This window comes from Adelges cooleyi, unplaced genomic scaffold, assembly GCF_023614345.1.
Source record: "Adelges cooleyi isolate 19-005CV unplaced genomic scaffold, UGA_ACOO_1.1 ACOO_flye_CR_arks_rails_tigmint_CR_PRNA_2, whole genome shotgun sequence".
Classification (NCBI taxonomy): domain Eukaryota; kingdom Metazoa; phylum Arthropoda; class Insecta; order Hemiptera; family Adelgidae; genus Adelges; species Adelges cooleyi.
This window is the reverse complement of record NW_026095860.1, coordinates 9,704,770-9,721,404: the sequence shown is the minus strand read 5'-3', so window position 1 is coordinate 9,721,404 and position 16,635 is coordinate 9,704,770. Positions and strand designations below refer to the sequence as shown.

Below are 16,635 nucleotides of genomic sequence, written 5' to 3'. Positions count from 1 at the left end.
TTAAAATTTAAAACAAATCTATCATTCCTCCTGCCCTAAACTTTAAAAATATTTATTCAAAACTGGTTATCAACCAGTAAAAATATTGAGCAAATTTTTCTTAGTTAAATATAATATACTTTACCATGGAAATTTAAAATTTTAATAGAGATCTAGAATTTAAAATGGGATTCCGATCGAATTTCTGCAATTGTTGATTATAGCCACTGCAATATTTTAACATTACAATTGCCTTACATTGCCTACACTTTCCCTTAACTGGTGCCATCATACATGCCAGAAGTTTTTAATGAAAAATGTCAGTCAAGTAAAAGAAAATTCAAAACTCAATCTGTCCTGCACACATACGTATTAATTGTTTCAATTTGTGTGTTATAAAACTAGATTACAATTAATAATGTTAGGTTTGACAAATTTGAAGTAGAAAAATTATTATAAAAAATGGAGGACAACCTAATATATACTTTTATTAGACCTGGTCTTGTAGTTAAGTAAAAACTCACTGAACGAAAGTCATTTAGATTTTTTCTAAAAAAAATAGATCCGATAGATGCTCCACTAAATTATGTATTTATTAATAGTAGTTACACTATTGTCATATATAACATATTGTCATTGTATAGGTACTGCAAACATAATTTACACAACAAACACGTTATATTTTCAATGTTTTCCGATAATTAAAAGAACGAAATTTTAAAATAATAATAATAAAAAAAAATAATACTAACATTATAATTGCTAATTAATTACAGTTACTTTCAAAAAATAATTGAATCAACATACTGAACAAGTAATACTTAGGTAGTTCCTTATGATTAGTATCAAATACGTTTTCATAACAGTTAAACAAAAGACAACAATATAAATAAAAAACAATCAACATTTAAAATATTAGTATGCCTCGAAAATAAAACAATTTATAAAAAAATAGTTATTAAAAAAAAACAGTATAGTAGGGTCAAGGCATAGAGGGAACAGAGCATGTTGGGGGGGGGGGGTCATAGGTCTATAGAAATTATTATAACTAAAAGTCATAAAATGACTTTCAAAAATGCATTCAAAACGCTTCGATTCAGATCTGTACATGGTAAAACTACAAGTATCAATAAAAACATAGTAATGACAATAATGTGCTTAAAAATTTGGTTTAAGTATTACGGTGGATACGATTAAGGCTAATCAACTGTTTTTAATGATTTGTTGCCGTTGTTACCCATCTATCGTAATTAACAATAAAATGAAAATATTTTCAAATATTTATTGACTGTTGGTTCACTTACACATAGCTACTTGGAAATATGCTATGGTCAAAGTGCAATTTCCCACCTCTTTTTTTATTTAAAAGATATTGTGAGTCTAGACACAAAAAATTAAAAAACACGTTATTGTAAAAACAATATCTCCTCAGTTCTGCATCGAAGCTAAAAAAAAAGTAAGTTAATTAAATCTAATCTTTTAGGTTTTTATAATCTTAACGTTATTAAATCTAATAGTTGGCATAAATAAACAAATAATAAGTTTATGTCGTTAAAACTGCTAATTAAATAATAATTAAATATTATTATCTCCATCGAGTAACAGGATCCGCTTCTTGCGAGTGGTTTATAGATCCAGGATTGCTGCTACGTCTCATCTATTCAAAATAAAATAGGTTATATAATTCATAACTACAAAGTTTGTTGCTTCATAATACGAATATTGGCTGCCCAATTAATTGTAAATATATATATTGTATAAACGTTAGAGAGAGTACTTGGGTCATGTAAACTAGACTTTAGAGAGAATTTGTAATTATATACATTAATAATGTTTTAAATTACACCCATACAATCTACTATTATGTATAAGTGTTAAATTACATTTCCAGGAGATTGTTGACCGTCCGATTGGTTGTTATGTACTTTGACCTGTAAAACAACAAACTCCAGTCATAACTTATTTATATATTTTAACGTAAATAACAATTTTTCTTACTTTATTAAACTGACTCCGAGATAAACTATCAGTTCTCAAATCTTTATTCATTTTGGAATTATTGTTGTCTTCCTTTTTACCAAAACCTAATGGTGTAATTACTGTAGAATTTCCGTGGACAGGGCTATCTGAAATTTTTTTAAATTTTGTTTGTAGCAAGCATACATATTGTTTTTACAAAAACGTTTTTATACATATTGGTATATACTATATACATATTTTTTACCTGTGTTTAATTCTTTGACCAAAGATGACATTGCGTTTGTAACGGAATCAGCAGCGATTAGTAAGTCATTTCTTAAACTCCTACCACCAGTGGACATAGAAGTAATCGAGTTTACTGATGGGCTATTTGGTGTACCTATTAAAAAAAAAAAAAAATTGGAGTTTAATTTGAGGTCAGTAAGTGTAAACACATGATTGCTTATCTGTTAATTCAATAAATACACTTTTTATTTGAAGTAATAAAAACATTTAAGTTAAAATTCTTACTTGTTTGAGAATTAGTGGTAAAAGCCGATTTGATAACATCTCCTAATATTCCAGAGTCTGAATTTGACATTATTGAAAGCGAAGCTGAAGTTAAAGTACTGCCTGGAGTAGGTGGTGCAGATTTCGAAGGTGTAGGAGATTTTGTTAAATGAGGTGACGAATTTAGTGTAGATCGAGGAGATCCTTGATGATTCTATAATAAAAAAAAAAAAACAATTATTAAAATCTACGTGTAGGTTATAAAGGGACTTTAGCCTTTAGCAGAGAAGATTATGGTGATAGAAAGAATTTGCTGACATCGTTTATCATTTGTATATGTATGGCATAAGCCGAGGAAGACAAAGAACAGATTTAATAGCAGTGCTACATAAAAATATGCAGTGATTGGAACATTAGCTAAAAAATTAACTCATTCGCATTCACGTTCAATGCCAAAATAAACTAATAACTGTGTTTATATTAATTTTTTTGGACTAAAATAAGGCAATTATTATTTATAATAATAAATTAAATCTCTATTTCTTTGTTGGTTGGATATATATTCTTAAAAAATGTTAAAATATTAATTCAATCAGCAAAAAATATTTTTAAAATGTTTTAAACAGACTTTTTGACAAACCTATAATAATTGTTTTCAATATGAGAAGAATACATTTTAATGAGCTAGGCAAAAGTTATTTTATGTGAGTTTTTAATTTTTTAATGTATTCTTTCCAGACACCGAATATAACATATCTATATATTATTTTTTTACTTTGAGTAGCTTCATTAATCCTTCAAGCTGAACCATCAGTTGCCTTCTAGAATCTTGTAAGGATGTTAGATGAGACTCCAATTCATGTTTCCTATTGCGTAACGCACGAAGTTCGCTCATAAGGGCAGGATTTTCTTCTGAAATTCCAGAACAAAAACCTTCCATCTCTTGTTGCTTTCTAGGAATTAAATCAGTGGTTTAAATTCAAAAGTTTTTCGATAATTGCAATAAGCGTATTTACCTTAATCTAGCGATTTCTTTTGTAATTTCTCTATTTTTTGACTCGAGTTGAATGATAAGTTCTCGTTGAGCTCTTGACGTGTCCAAGCTTAAAGAACCTTCTGATGGTGCTCTACCCTATAAATGAAAAAATATAATAAAATATAAGTATTTGTACAATTAACAGTTATGTTATATTGAAAACATATAACATGTGATTTGTGGCAAAAGTTTTCGTCAAAATGAGAAAAACATAGTGTAATTTTCCCTTACTACTTCTTTAGCTTTGGCAGCCAATTTTGCAGCATAACGTGCAATCAACTTGTGTTCGTCATCCATAGAAGTATAATCCAAACTCATTGTACGTTTATCAGGACTAAATAACATACATACATATTGATAGTTTTAAAAGGCTATTGTCTTACTTAATTATCTGTATACTCAGCTTTTTTTAGCTGGCTATCAATATTATATAAAATACAATTTACCTTCTAGAACTTGTCTTGCTGTCCAAAGTATTAAACTGACTGCTGAGCGACATGTTTGAAAATCCATTATGACAAGGTAACGGAGACGGGGGTCTAGAATAAAAATAAATAAATTATAATAATTCGGGCAATAATCATTATACAAGTAACATACATAATATGTGATAAATTAATAGTCTTCTCAGGCTCTTCGGGGTATCTAGGTATATTTGCTTTTTCTTTTTCTGGTACACAGCGAAAAGATTTTCTTAATGAATGTCCAATTTGTTTGCTTGGAGATTTCTAAAACATTAAAAAAACCAATAACATATTAATAATAATTAATAATAATAGATATTAATGAGAGTTAAAACTTACATAACTAGTATACTCTTTTACATCATGTTCGATAGTGTGACTAGCCGCTACACGTCCTCTCCAAAAACATTCTTGACACATTTGAAAGTTATGACACTTCTGGCAACGATAGCGAAATCCGGTAAAATTATCCCGATGACATGCGTCACAACCAATAGGATGTGTAACTAAAGAAAAAAAAATCCAATTTAATTATTATTAATAAATTAGTATATTTACCAACCATTTTCGACATTTGCTAAACGATGCAATAGAGGTAACCAAACGAGGCAAGCCGGTCCAGGGTCTGACATCATCGAATCCATAAAATCATTAACAGTGACTTTGCCATTCTTATTTTTAAAAAAAAATATATACAATCAAATTACTTACAATATTACTATACAAAAAAATTAAAAAGAAATGTGTAAAATAAAAAATGTAATTTTAAAGAGCATACTCATATCAAAAAGTTTTTTTAAGGCAATTTTTTTCTAAAAATGTACTTTAATGTAAAAATGTTACTATTTATTTATAATAATTTAAATAAAACGAGTAGTGCTACTTCAAATATTGTTTAGTGTTTATTGTACCCATTATTTTAAGTGGAATAAAAAAACATGTCACTCAATTTTCAATTATACATCTCAAAGTCTTAGAAAGAAATAAAAGCATCAAATTAAAGATATGCATTTCTAATTTATGCTAACCAGGGTCTTTTTTTATTACATCTCTCAATTACAGTTTTTATTAAAATAAGATATTCTTCCAAATATCATCACTATTCATTTCAATTGATGAAAACAGATTTTTAACAACTTTTCTTGTAGTGTCTTTAGTTTTCTTTTACACCAAATATGTGTACTTTTTTTTGTAAGATTTTATATCAGTTATGACTGACTCTTAAAACAAAATATTTAAGATTTAATTATCGGGTTTAAGTAATTATATTATTTAAAAATGTTCAATTTCTCCAGGAGGTTTTTACAATTGGTAAGTTTTTGTTAAACACCCTGTGTATGTTAGATGTGTATGTGTAAGATCAGGAATTGTATTAAAAATTTACAAAAATTAAATAATATCTATAATAGCGGTTTCTAACTCTCAGAACTAAATTTTAATTAAAGATTAAGATGTATAATATGTCAAAGGACAGGTTACATTTAAAATTTACTTTTATATACTTATAGTTATTTATGCGTTAAATTTATTTTTTAGTGTTACATTTTAAAATATTAAGAAATGAATATTATATTACTATTATGAGTATCCATAATTAAACCAACCCCGCTAAATATTTCTACTGGTATCTGTTCGTTGTATTTAAAAGAAGGTGATTCATATACAGCACCAGGAAGTGCTAATACTTCTTGTAAAAATTCTCGAAACTTCCATGCAACCATATGCCCGTTTTGATCGCAAATTTGTGAAAATATATCTAAAAAATATTAGATAATCAATTAAAAAAAAAAAAAAAAAAACCATTTAAATGCACAATACGCTATACAATAATAATTTATTTATATATATTACTTACATCTTAATTTGTCCATGAGTTTTCCTGAACACATTGTGGCTAATGCAACTTTAATGGAAAATACTCTTATTCGTCCCATAGTGTCATTTCTAAAACACACACACACACATATCATAATCATTTGTTAAACGATGTTGAATCTATTTTTTTTAATAACAGTTGAAATACATTGTGTTCTAAGTTATAAATTACAAAACTTACGCAGAATAAACTGACATAATCCAATTGAGCAGTATCGTAGTCAAATGATCAGCATGTACGTGCTGTTGAGCGGGTAACCGTTTGTTTAGATTGTGATACAAACTGGACAGTAAATTTTCGAATTTGGAAACATTCACTTCGACGTGTGACTCAAGCGTGTTTAGCCCATTTTCACGAAACGCTTCTATTACGTTCCAAATATCAACAATGTGTACTAAAATAAAATAAAACACAAAATGTTACAAACATATATAATAATATAATATTTGTATGTATATTATGTATTGTATAATGTACATATTGAATACATATTCTATGAAAACTACATTTAAAGGGCAAATTGTTCAAAGTAAAAAGTTTGGGATTTTCGCACGTCGATTAAGTTTGAAAGCAAAGTTAAAATTACATTGGCTACATATAATATTATTTAATTTGTGTCTGTAAACTAGATACTTTTTTATTTTGTACTTTTTCATCGAGATTTAAAAATGTTTGTTGCAATGGAACTTTTTTTTAATAGTTCATATTTTCTCTGGGGACATTTTTTCCGATTTTCCAGGGACCAGGGATGAAAATTGGGAGGGGCCTTTTTTTTTACAGGAATCGTTGGTTAGTTACAATTTTTTTTTTAAATTACATTGTTTCAAAGTTACAAAAACGCGTCTGACTGAAACCATAAGATGTGAATTCGTTTGTAAAATGATTTACAGTGTCTCTGATGTTGTTGGTTAAGTGTCTACACTGGCGCTTTATATTGACAAACCCACAAATTGTGTCACACAAGTATTATTTAGGATGAAATTTCGTAATAAAATAACATGCGGAAGGCGCATTACACGCGCTACCTACATCATGATATAATATCATTAAACAGCGGTTTACAAATTAAACATCCGTTGCCACCAAAATAAAGCTGAGGTTTTTATAAAACGAAGTAACTAGGTATAATAATAATAAATTGTGATGCAAAAAAAATGTATATATAAATTATACAATTCTGATTTACAAGATCCCTTCTTCTTCGTCTATATAATGAGCGGTGCATACAAGTTACATCCCTTTGTAAGTGCCACGGGGTACATTATCAGTACCAGTGGTTCTTAATATCGTAAAAAATACATTTACAATGTAATTAAGGGGTTTGGTATTTTTTTTTTTTTAATGCAATCAAATTGTTTATGTATACAGAGTGATTCTTTTATCATGGGCCAGTCAATAACACATTGGGTTTAATAATAAATTTAATATTTTTTTTTATAATGTTTTTAAACAATATGATCTCAATTTTCCACAATTTTGTTTGTTTTTTCTTCCTTCCTACTTAGTTTTTTTGATAGCAACTTTTAAAACTTAAATGGTAACGTTTTATTAATTGAGAACAATGTACTTAATATTTTGACTGGTCGATAACCAGTTTTGGATAACTATTTTTGAAGTTATTGAAGTTTCAAGTTTAGAGCAGGAGGGAACGTGGAGTGTAGTATTATTTTTATCTGCACGCACTTCCCAACCGTACTCCTCCTCCCGTACTAACTTTTAAACGATGTCTTTTAAATAAAAACTTTAAAAAAAATAAGCGTTTAAACATATTTTATAATATACACACTTCTAGTACCAAACGATAGCTGTACAGATAACGATAATATCAGTTTTATTAGAAAAATTCAATAAAATATTAGCATAGTTTTAGAATCTCTGTTTCTTTAGCGGGATGCAACTAGTATTAAATTTTTTTTGGATGCAACTCGTATATATACCTAAGCCTGAGAGGCAACTACTGTAGATTGACCTTTTTAGTTACGATAAAGATCGGGTGCAATTCGTAGTTTCCCGGATGCAACTAGTATGCGCCTATTATGAGTGTATGCGCTAATTTTCGGAAATAAATTAAAACTCCATGCTTTTTATAAACATTTTTGTATATTTTTATATTTATTTGTGTTTTGAACACCACGGTTTGTAATACTCTTAACTGTTTTACTTTTTTTATTTAAGTACCATAAAAAACGTGGTGTTTATAGCACAAGTGAGTATAAATTAATTTCAAAAAAAAAATCTTAAAAACATTCAATAGAACAAGTTATTTTATTTGTCAAATCTTTTCGGGACACTCTGTACATATAGATATATATTGCAACAATTGAATCAATTAAAATCCAATATTTATCATCTGACCGTTATTTTAAACAAACCTGAAAAGTTCGTCTTTTAAGTTTCATTAAATTATAAAAAAAACAAGTGAATGTTAAATAATTTATATGCCTGACGAAGAAAATGCTTTTTAAGTGATAACTTACTGATTAGCTGACATACAGGTTTCTACTATCATAAATCGAGTTATTTTAATGGGTTTTTTATTATTAAAATAAATTAGATACTTCAACCTTTTCATTGGATTTTAAGAGGAAACTGGAATGGCAGTATTTTTTCAGCAGTTGTATTCCACTGATAAATAAAATGCGTAATTGTGAAATCGATACCAAATACTGAATGGCTTTTAGTTTAATTATTATCTATTTATGTCATAGTCATAGAAATATATTTATTATTTTTAAGCGCCTTCTAATTATTTTTCGATTATTTTTTTCCTTCAAATGGACTAAAATAAAATATTCAAACAACAATCAAAGGATCTTTATTGTACAATAAATTGAACTTAATTATTGAAGAACGAGATATCAAAAATAATATTATTTATAGATTCTTAAAAAAAAAAAAAAAGGGTTCTGGCCAGTACTCGTATAATAAATTAAAAAATAAACAACATTATTATATAAAAACCAGTGTTAATATTCATTAATCAATTAACCTTGCCAGTTGTCACCTGACATTTTCCCTAAACATTAGAAAGTTTCCCATAGAAATACAGAGTGTATATTGAGCATTAAGTGATTAACCAGATGTCTAAATTAATAAATAAATACAATGTTTTGAAATGATTAAATTTGTGATATTATCGTTTTTAGCTTTGATGCAGAGCTAACTAAGTATGAATTGATTTTACAATGAGAGTATTTTTTTTTGAGCCAAAAAAATGGTTTAACCACCGGATTCATTTTTTTTTTTTTTTTGTATCAAGTATTAAGATCAAAAATCGTACCTGTAAGCCAAATAATAGCTCCTTTTCGAAATCGAGAAAAACGCAAAAAAAAAATGTACACATTTGTCATCTTGAAACTATGACGCGCTAACTTTTTGAAAAATAAACAAAAATTCCTTACTCCAAATTTAAATGGGATATTCCTCAAAATATATTGCACAGTCGATAACCAAAAAAAAATACTTTGTTTTTTTTTTCAAGGTGTAGTTTTAGTTTTAGGACTACTAGGTTGATAAAAATTACTGTAACATGATTTATGAATGAGCCTGTGCATAATTCCATTATCTGTGGCTCCAATTGGCTCCAACACTCATTAATTTTGGTTTATCGTCCAAGTTACACAAAAATATCTAAATAGGTTTCGATTATGTCAACTTATGGCTAGAAATCAGATTACATTAGCATATCATTTTTAACATCTATATTTTGTTTTATGAGCTCATAGTAATTTTAATGATGAATATTGAAAAATTACTGAACGTAGAAAGGAATAATACGTAGTAGTGATTAAAATTTTTTTTTTTAAAGATAATTTTCTGCAAGATCTCAATTTTTGGCATATAATTACAAAAAACCGACAATAAGTAAACAATACACCTATAGTTTTTTATTTTTAAAAAATAGAATGATCAAACACTTTTACAAAATATATACAAAATTATTGAATTGTTGACAATGTAGATTGACAGGAAGAAGTGTGTTTTGATTTACTCACTGCAAGTAGCTTTAAATATTTAAACGCCCAAGACACATTCATAATTAGTCTTGTATAAAATAAAATAAACAAATGGTCATTTGTTAATCACAAAGAAGGCAATGTTTCGATGGTACTTGTCTTAAAGCATAAATTTGTATACTCCTACATTGTCATAACAAAGAGGTATTTTTATTGGCATTTAACATTTTTTTTTCAACTTTTATAACCCAGTCATGAATTTTTTTTATTAGAGGTCCCTATTTTATGTGTAGTTAGAATACAAATAACTGTGTTTTTGTTTAAACAGAGTTAAAGTATGTGTAACTAAAATACACATGTACCCGTGTATTATTGTACTCGTGAATCCGTGTATTTACTTTTATACCTATACAAATTAATTTATAAACTCCCGAATTTTTAGTATACACTACATAGAACACAATAAATAGATCAAAACAATGACATTCAAACATTAAATACATGGTCATTAAACAGTTTATTTAACGGTTCAGATTCATGAAGTCTGGGTATACTTATGTGTTAATTTGTTAAAACACGTTACAAATTGTAAGCTTTAATCGTAACACTATAAAATTAACGTTTAACATAAATATTGTTTACCATTTTTTTTTTTTTAAGTAAGACATCTTAACCAAAATCTTTTTAGTTTCAATATAGAATTGTAGGCTGTTAAGATGGCGTCACAACACTACTTTAGGCACGTAAAACATTTCTCAAGAGATAAATTTTTCTAGGAAGTTAAGTAGTTTTAGAGCATGTTTATCTATGAACAAACTTAAATATCAAGAGTTTTGTACATATTATAAAAGGTTTTTATTGAAAAACAATTTCTCAACAAAGATACAGGCTTTTGAAAAATGTAATTTGGTCTATGTAAATATGTAGGTAAGCTTTTGAACTTTTCACTCAATCACAAGTAAATATGAGCTAGATCCTATAACTTCTCAATTACCAGAAAAAGCATCTTCATAGGTTTATTTTACGAGCTCATAAAAAGTGGTACGACACAATAGACCCTCTATTGAAGCCGAAGAAAATTATGTTAAGATTTTTTACTTTACTTTTATGCTTTAAACAACAAGATCAATAATAATAATAACTTACAATGTACTTTTTTCTGGACATAACGAAGCTTACACGCAGTTCTATAAGAAGCAAATCGTATCATATCATAATTTTGAGATCGCATTTCTTGCAGAAGTAACAATCGGCAGTCAGATGTAACTTTTTGTTCCGTTGCCATTGTAGAGTAACCTATTACATTGATAAAAATTATTATACATTAATCGTTTCAAAATTGTTTATATTGTATTATATTTGTTAATAAAAATATTAATAAACCTGAAATAAAAACAGAAATCAGTACTAATGTGATACTGTAGAAATTATTTTTTCCTTAAAAGAAGACATTTTTAGTGTCCTCAAATTAAATTATTTAAAAGAAAAAAGTAAAAACTTACTTTGGTTATGATAAAACTTGAGTCAACTAACTATAGCAAAAATAATATAGCTTGCAAAAAATTAAATTGAGTTCATAGAATTTTTTTTTTTTTAATTTCCTTCAAGGATCGTTATTTGGTAATCGCTAAACTGGCAAACATTTTAAACAACTTAATTAGAAACTTTAAATAAGTCACTAAATCACACAAGCCACAGACGTTTATGATGATATCACTAAAACATCAGTATACCATTAATTGATAAGGCGGTTACCACTAAGATGGCAATTAAGCTGCCTATCCAGTGAAGATTGAGGAGTATAGTCAAGAGACAACTACGCATGTGCGTGGAGGAAAAATGTTAAGGGGAAGTAAAGTGGTCTGCTTTTGTGAGTTTTGAAGTTATAGATCAAAGGACTTTAACTACTTGAGATTGTCCGATATTAATATTGTAAACATATAATAAATAATATAATATTTGGCTATTTTACCCTGTTACGTTAAAAACGGATTTTGTTTGTTTTTTTTTTAATGTAAAATAATCGAGTTTAAATGTAATTTACATAAATACAAATGGAAAATAATTTTTTAAAATGAAAATCTATTTGCGACATAACTCGGTAAAAGAGGCCAACTAATTGTTTTCTTTTTACAGAATTGAAATTTGACTAGGCAGCTTCACAATTTTTTCACAGCGAAAGCATTTTTTTAACAAAAAAACGGTTCTACACCTAGAAAATTTGTTTACCTTAAATATAATACCATGAAGTTTATAAAATTAACATGAAAAAAAATTAATATTGGTCGAGATTTACCAAATTATCGCTTTTTTCTAAAATACTGCCTACATAAAACACCTTAAAAACCGCTCACTTTCATTCCATTTAAGCGTGGCAATTTGTTAATAGATAAACAACTTTTTTTCTATAGAAATGACAAAAATAAAATAATAACAGTACACATTATAGTTTAAGGTCTAAATTGAGATTTTCTGAAAAACTGTCCATACTTTACTCTTTAATAAATGGACGGGTAGCGTCCTCTAAAAGATAATATAATGGAAAATTCTATTGTTTAGGATGAGTAATTTTTATAGGAAAGCTTTAACAGACATGCTGGGAAACGTAGTGGATACTTAAAAACAATTATCTACCAAGTACAGGAGAAACGCATAAAACGCATCAATGCATAGAGATGATGCGAGATACGAGTAACTAGCATCACAGATTGTATGAAACGTTTCAACTTTCATTTAATCTGAGCTAGCGCCTAGCAATTATTATTTCATTTTAGCTATTTTTCATAACATTATTATATCTGGTCCGCAGTGGTTAGCCATTACAACTTTACTGCTAGAGGCCGCTCTACATACCGCATAGATGGTCGACTTATGCACTTGCTAGGCCGAGGGGAATAACTTAACATAATTATTGAGAGAAGTAGGATTTCGTGGGACGATTCGTTTACAATTGCCGATCTGTAGACGACTTTTAAGTATAAAATTAATATAGTAATATAAAAGTACATGGCTTTTCTGGCCGGCGGATTTTGGTACATTTGTGTCAGTGATAACAGCGTTATCGTTATGATAAAAATGAATATTGATAACACATAACTTTGTTCTGCCGGCAACACATGGACATCAGCTCAAAAGTCAAAAAGAGTTCCGTTTTTTTTTCAATTTATTCTGCTTCTGAATTCTGATACTTAGTTTACTCAGATTCAAATTTATTAATCATAGTAGCGTTGTTTAAAAAAAAAAAATATATATATATATTCAAATTAAGAATGACATTAAAATAATATTAACTGTGATGATATCCCGATTAACTTCTCGATTTTGCGCTCATTCCCTATCAAGATATTTACAATCTAAACGATGGCTTTCTGTGGGAACAGTAAACTTATTCGAACACAAAGTAGAATTCTCGGGAAGGTAAAATTTACAAACTAATTAATCATTATTTTACTAATATTTATCGACATGACAATCTATACCTATTCTATATTGGGTATGGATTTTATAATTGATTGGTTATTTGGAATTCGACAGAAATTATTTAAAAATTTCCGGGGGAAAATATGCTCGTTTTACTGATGGCTGTGCAGTTGTGTCACTTGGCGACACTTCTGTTATGGCAACAACGGTCAGTAAATCATTGAAGCCATCATCGACTAATTTTCTACCTCTAACAGTTGATTATCGACAAAAAGCAGCCGCAGCTGGTCGTATACCTACAAACTATTTACGTAGAGAGCTGTCCGTATCTGAACATGAAATACTTACCAGCAGACTCATAGACCGTTCATTACGACCATTATTTCCTTCTACATATTGTTTCGATACACAGGTAATGCAGTTCATATCTATAAAATGTATAATATAATAATACACACGTTTATATGTTGTTACTTTTAGGTTATGTGTAATTTACTAGCAGTTGATGGAGTAAATCACCCTGATATACTAAGTATAAATGCTGCATCGACTGCTTTAGCCCTTTCTGACATTCCTTGGAATGGCCCAGTGGGTGCAGTTCGGGTAGGCTTTTGTGATAATAATTTAATAGTTAACCCAACGCGCCGGGAATTATCTAATAGTGAATTAAATTTAGTTGTTGTGTCGGCTGCCCATAATTTAGTCGTCATGTTAGAGGGCTCCGCTAATAATGTATTACAGCAAGATATGTTAAAAGCAATCAAATTTGGTGTCAAAGAATGTCAGCATGTGGTAAATGGCATTAATATTTTGCAAAAGGAATACGGAAAACCTAAACGAGAATATGAGACTAAAAATTCAGACGATACAGACGGAAATTTAGAAATAGCAATTAATAGCATATGTGAAATAAAACTTAGAGAAATATTTACCAATACTTCTCACGATAAAACATCAAGAGATGTTGCTGTAAGGGATGTTAAAACTGAGGTCATTGAAAAACTTAAATCTAACTTTGAATCATTAAATTTTGATCTTTGTTCAATTATTTTTGACAAAATTTGTAAGAAAATATTCCGGAGCTTAATTTTTGAAAACAATACCAGGTAACACAAAGTTAATTTAAAACGATGTGTCTTTTTAAAGATAACTTTTCATTTTAGATGTGATGGTCGTAAATTTGATGAACTGAGAAACATATCGTGCGAAGTTGATTTGTACAAGCCCCTTCATGGTTCAGCTTTATTTCAAAGAGGCCAAACACAAGTTTTTTGTACAGTAGCTCTTGACTCGTTAGATTCTGCTCTGAAGCTAGACCCAATGACCATATTAACTAAGTAAAAATGTAGTTGGTTAATTTTTTTTTTATTCTTATTGAGTTATAATATTTTAGCGGAATAAATGAAAAAAATTTCTTTTTACATTACGAGTTTCCTCCGTATGCAACCAATGAAATTGGTCGTTTAAATCCGTTTATGCGACGAGAAATCGGACATGGAGCTCTGGCAGAAAGAGGTATAAGACCAATTGTTCCGGAAAATTTTCCTTTTACGATTCGTTTAACATCGGAAGTACTTGAATCCAATGGTAATGGTTTTATTGTATATATCATATACATTAAACTATTAAAGATATTATACTAAAATATTGTATTCGTTTATAGGTTCATCGTCAATGGCATCGGTTTGCGGTGGTAGTTTAGCACTTATGGATGCCGGTGTTCCTATATCTCAACCTGCAGCTGGCGTAGCTATTGGCTTGATTACAGAGTATGACCAAGACGATACACTGCAAATTAAAGATTATCGGATTTTAACTGATTTACTTGTAAGATAACACATAATAATAAATATATTTTTTATGTATATATTAAATGACGACATGAAATTTCCATTTAAGGGCATCGAGGACTATTTGGGCGACATGGACTTTAAATTGGCTGGTACCAAAAGAGGCATCACAGCGGTGCAAGCCGATATAAAAATTCCTGGTTTGCCTTTAAAAATTGTAATGGAAGCTATACAAGCAGCTACGGATGCAAAGAAAGACATAATAAATATTATGAATGAAACAATTAAGAGTTCTAGGTAAATGTTTCGAACTGGCTCGGCAGCTTGTATTTATTAATGAGATAAGATGAATAAAAAATATTACTTAAGACTTCAATTTTTAGGAAACCACAAAAAGATAATTGGCCAGTAACAGAAAAGTTAGACGTACCTGTACATAAAAGAGGAAAATTAATGGGTCCCGGCGGAATAAACTTAAAGCGTATACTGTTAGACACTGGTGCACAGGTAAAAGCCTTGTTAATAATAATTTACGTCGTTATACTCGACGTTTGTATTATATTGTATCGTTAACAACAATGTGTATTTGCCGATTACTTCATCAGATAACATCCGATATGGAAACCGGTTCATTCACAATGTTTGCGCCCAATCGAGAATCGTTAAATGAAGCAAAAGAAATTGTTGAAAAATTAATGGCAGAGCAAGCTGAACCACAACTCGAGTTTGGAGCTATTTACAATGCTAAAATTGTCGAAATTAAAGAAATCGGTGTTATGGTGACATTGTATCCGACCATGCAACCGGCTTTGGTTCATAATTCGCAGCTCGATCAAAGAAAAGTAATACTTTATAAATGAAATAGTGAAATAGTAGTATCCGACTGAGCGAGTTCTATGTGAAATTACTTTTACTTATTTAACTATTTTCACTAGATCAATCACCCTAGTGCTTTGGGTATGGAAGTCGGGCAAGATATTCAAGTTAAATATTTTGGTCGCGATCCAGTATCGGGCATCATGAGACTCTCCAGAAAAGTGCTACAAGGGCCGGCTTCCGGGGTGACACGAAATATAAGCAGTAAAAGTAGTACAACGAGTACCGAGTGAAACATTGTATATCAATGTATATTGTATCTGTACCAATTTATTGACTAATTTTAATGTTATATTAAGCTGCTAAAAATTTGTACTACACATTTTGTATAAAAAAATTTGTATGGTTTTGTTTGAGATGAAAATACTATACAATTGAAATACATATATATGAAGTTATAATAATCTTTTAACTTATATATGAGTTGTATATATCTATAATTATAGATTAAATATAGTATAGATAAGGGGCACAATCCAGTTAAAATTAAATAAAACATACAAATTACTGGATTTTGTAAATCGTTATAATAAAATTATTCGGCCAATTTCAAATGAAATCAACACTAAAAAGTTCACTTACACCGTCTACTAAAACGTGTCTCGAATTATCAATGATTGTTCTAATTACGAAGAAAAATAATTCCAAAGGTTTTGTTTTTAAATTGCATTCAGATTACAATTACTTGTGATTTTTGTTGTTATACATATAAAAATATAAACTGAATGATATTAGGACGTAGCTTTTGATTATAAAATAAATGCAGTTT

The 16,635-nt window shown here is 28.9% G+C and overlaps 2 protein-coding genes across 3 annotated transcripts in view; one reads left to right on the top strand and one right to left on the bottom strand.

Annotated features, from left to right (window-relative positions):
* Window positions 1–553: 553 nt before the first annotated feature.
* LOC126834010 (dystrobrevin beta-like) overlaps window positions 554–16,635 on the bottom strand; it is a 30,139-nt gene continuing 14,057 nt past the window's right edge. Inside the window, exons 1-17 of one of the 2 annotated variants that reach the window (XM_050565654.1) lie at window positions 11,283–11,501; window positions 10,927–11,076; window positions 6,005–6,218; window positions 5,804–5,892; window positions 5,553–5,704; window positions 4,511–4,619; window positions 4,288–4,454; window positions 4,085–4,212; window positions 3,931–4,023; window positions 3,716–3,818; window positions 3,465–3,580; window positions 3,224–3,401; window positions 2,470–2,662; window positions 2,204–2,338; window positions 1,978–2,105; window positions 1,863–1,910; window positions 558–1,636 (exon numbers count right to left, since the gene is read on the bottom strand). In XM_050565654.1, coding sequence (XP_050421611.1) covers window positions 1,565–1,636; window positions 1,863–1,910; window positions 1,978–2,105; window positions 2,204–2,338; window positions 2,470–2,662; window positions 3,224–3,401; window positions 3,465–3,580; window positions 3,716–3,818; window positions 3,931–4,023; window positions 4,085–4,212; window positions 4,288–4,454; window positions 4,511–4,619; window positions 5,553–5,704; window positions 5,804–5,892; window positions 6,005–6,218; window positions 10,927–11,065 — 2,064 coding nt within the window. In that variant the 5' untranslated portion in view covers window positions 11,066–11,076; window positions 11,283–11,501 and the 3' untranslated portion in view covers window positions 558–1,564. Of the gene's footprint in view, window positions 1,637–1,862; window positions 1,911–1,977; window positions 2,106–2,203; window positions 2,339–2,469; window positions 2,663–3,223; window positions 3,402–3,464; window positions 3,581–3,715; window positions 3,819–3,930; window positions 4,024–4,084; window positions 4,213–4,287; window positions 4,455–4,510; window positions 4,620–5,552; window positions 5,705–5,803; window positions 5,893–6,004; window positions 6,219–10,926; window positions 11,077–11,282; window positions 11,502–16,635 lie in introns of those variants that run through there. The other variant, XM_050565655.1, reaches the window with a different exon arrangement.
* LOC126834008 (polyribonucleotide nucleotidyltransferase 1, mitochondrial) lies at window positions 12,878–16,279 on the top strand. Its single transcript, XM_050565653.1, has 10 exons — window positions 12,878–13,197; window positions 13,315–13,612; window positions 13,681–14,306; window positions 14,364–14,537; window positions 14,594–14,787; window positions 14,864–15,027; window positions 15,100–15,287; window positions 15,374–15,497; window positions 15,596–15,832; window positions 15,926–16,279. Exons 1-10 carry the CDS (start codon window positions 13,076–13,078, stop codon window positions 16,097–16,099), a joined length of 2,301 nt encoding a protein of 766 aa, XP_050421610.1. The 5' UTR covers window positions 12,878–13,075; the 3' UTR covers window positions 16,100–16,279.

Bases quoted from the DNA above. Each gene is read 5' to 3' on its own strand.
- LOC126834008 (XM_050565653.1), top strand. From the start codon at position 13,076: ATGATATCCCGATTAACTTCTCGATTTTGCGCTCATTCCCTATCAAGA. The intron at 14,538-14,593 runs GTAAAAATGTAG...ATAATATTTTAG, and splicing joins CCAATGACCATATTAACTAA to CGGAATAAATGAAAAAAATT. The intron at 15,028-15,099 runs GTAAGATAACAC...TTTCCATTTAAG, and splicing joins GGATTTTAACTGATTTACTT to GGCATCGAGGACTATTTGGG.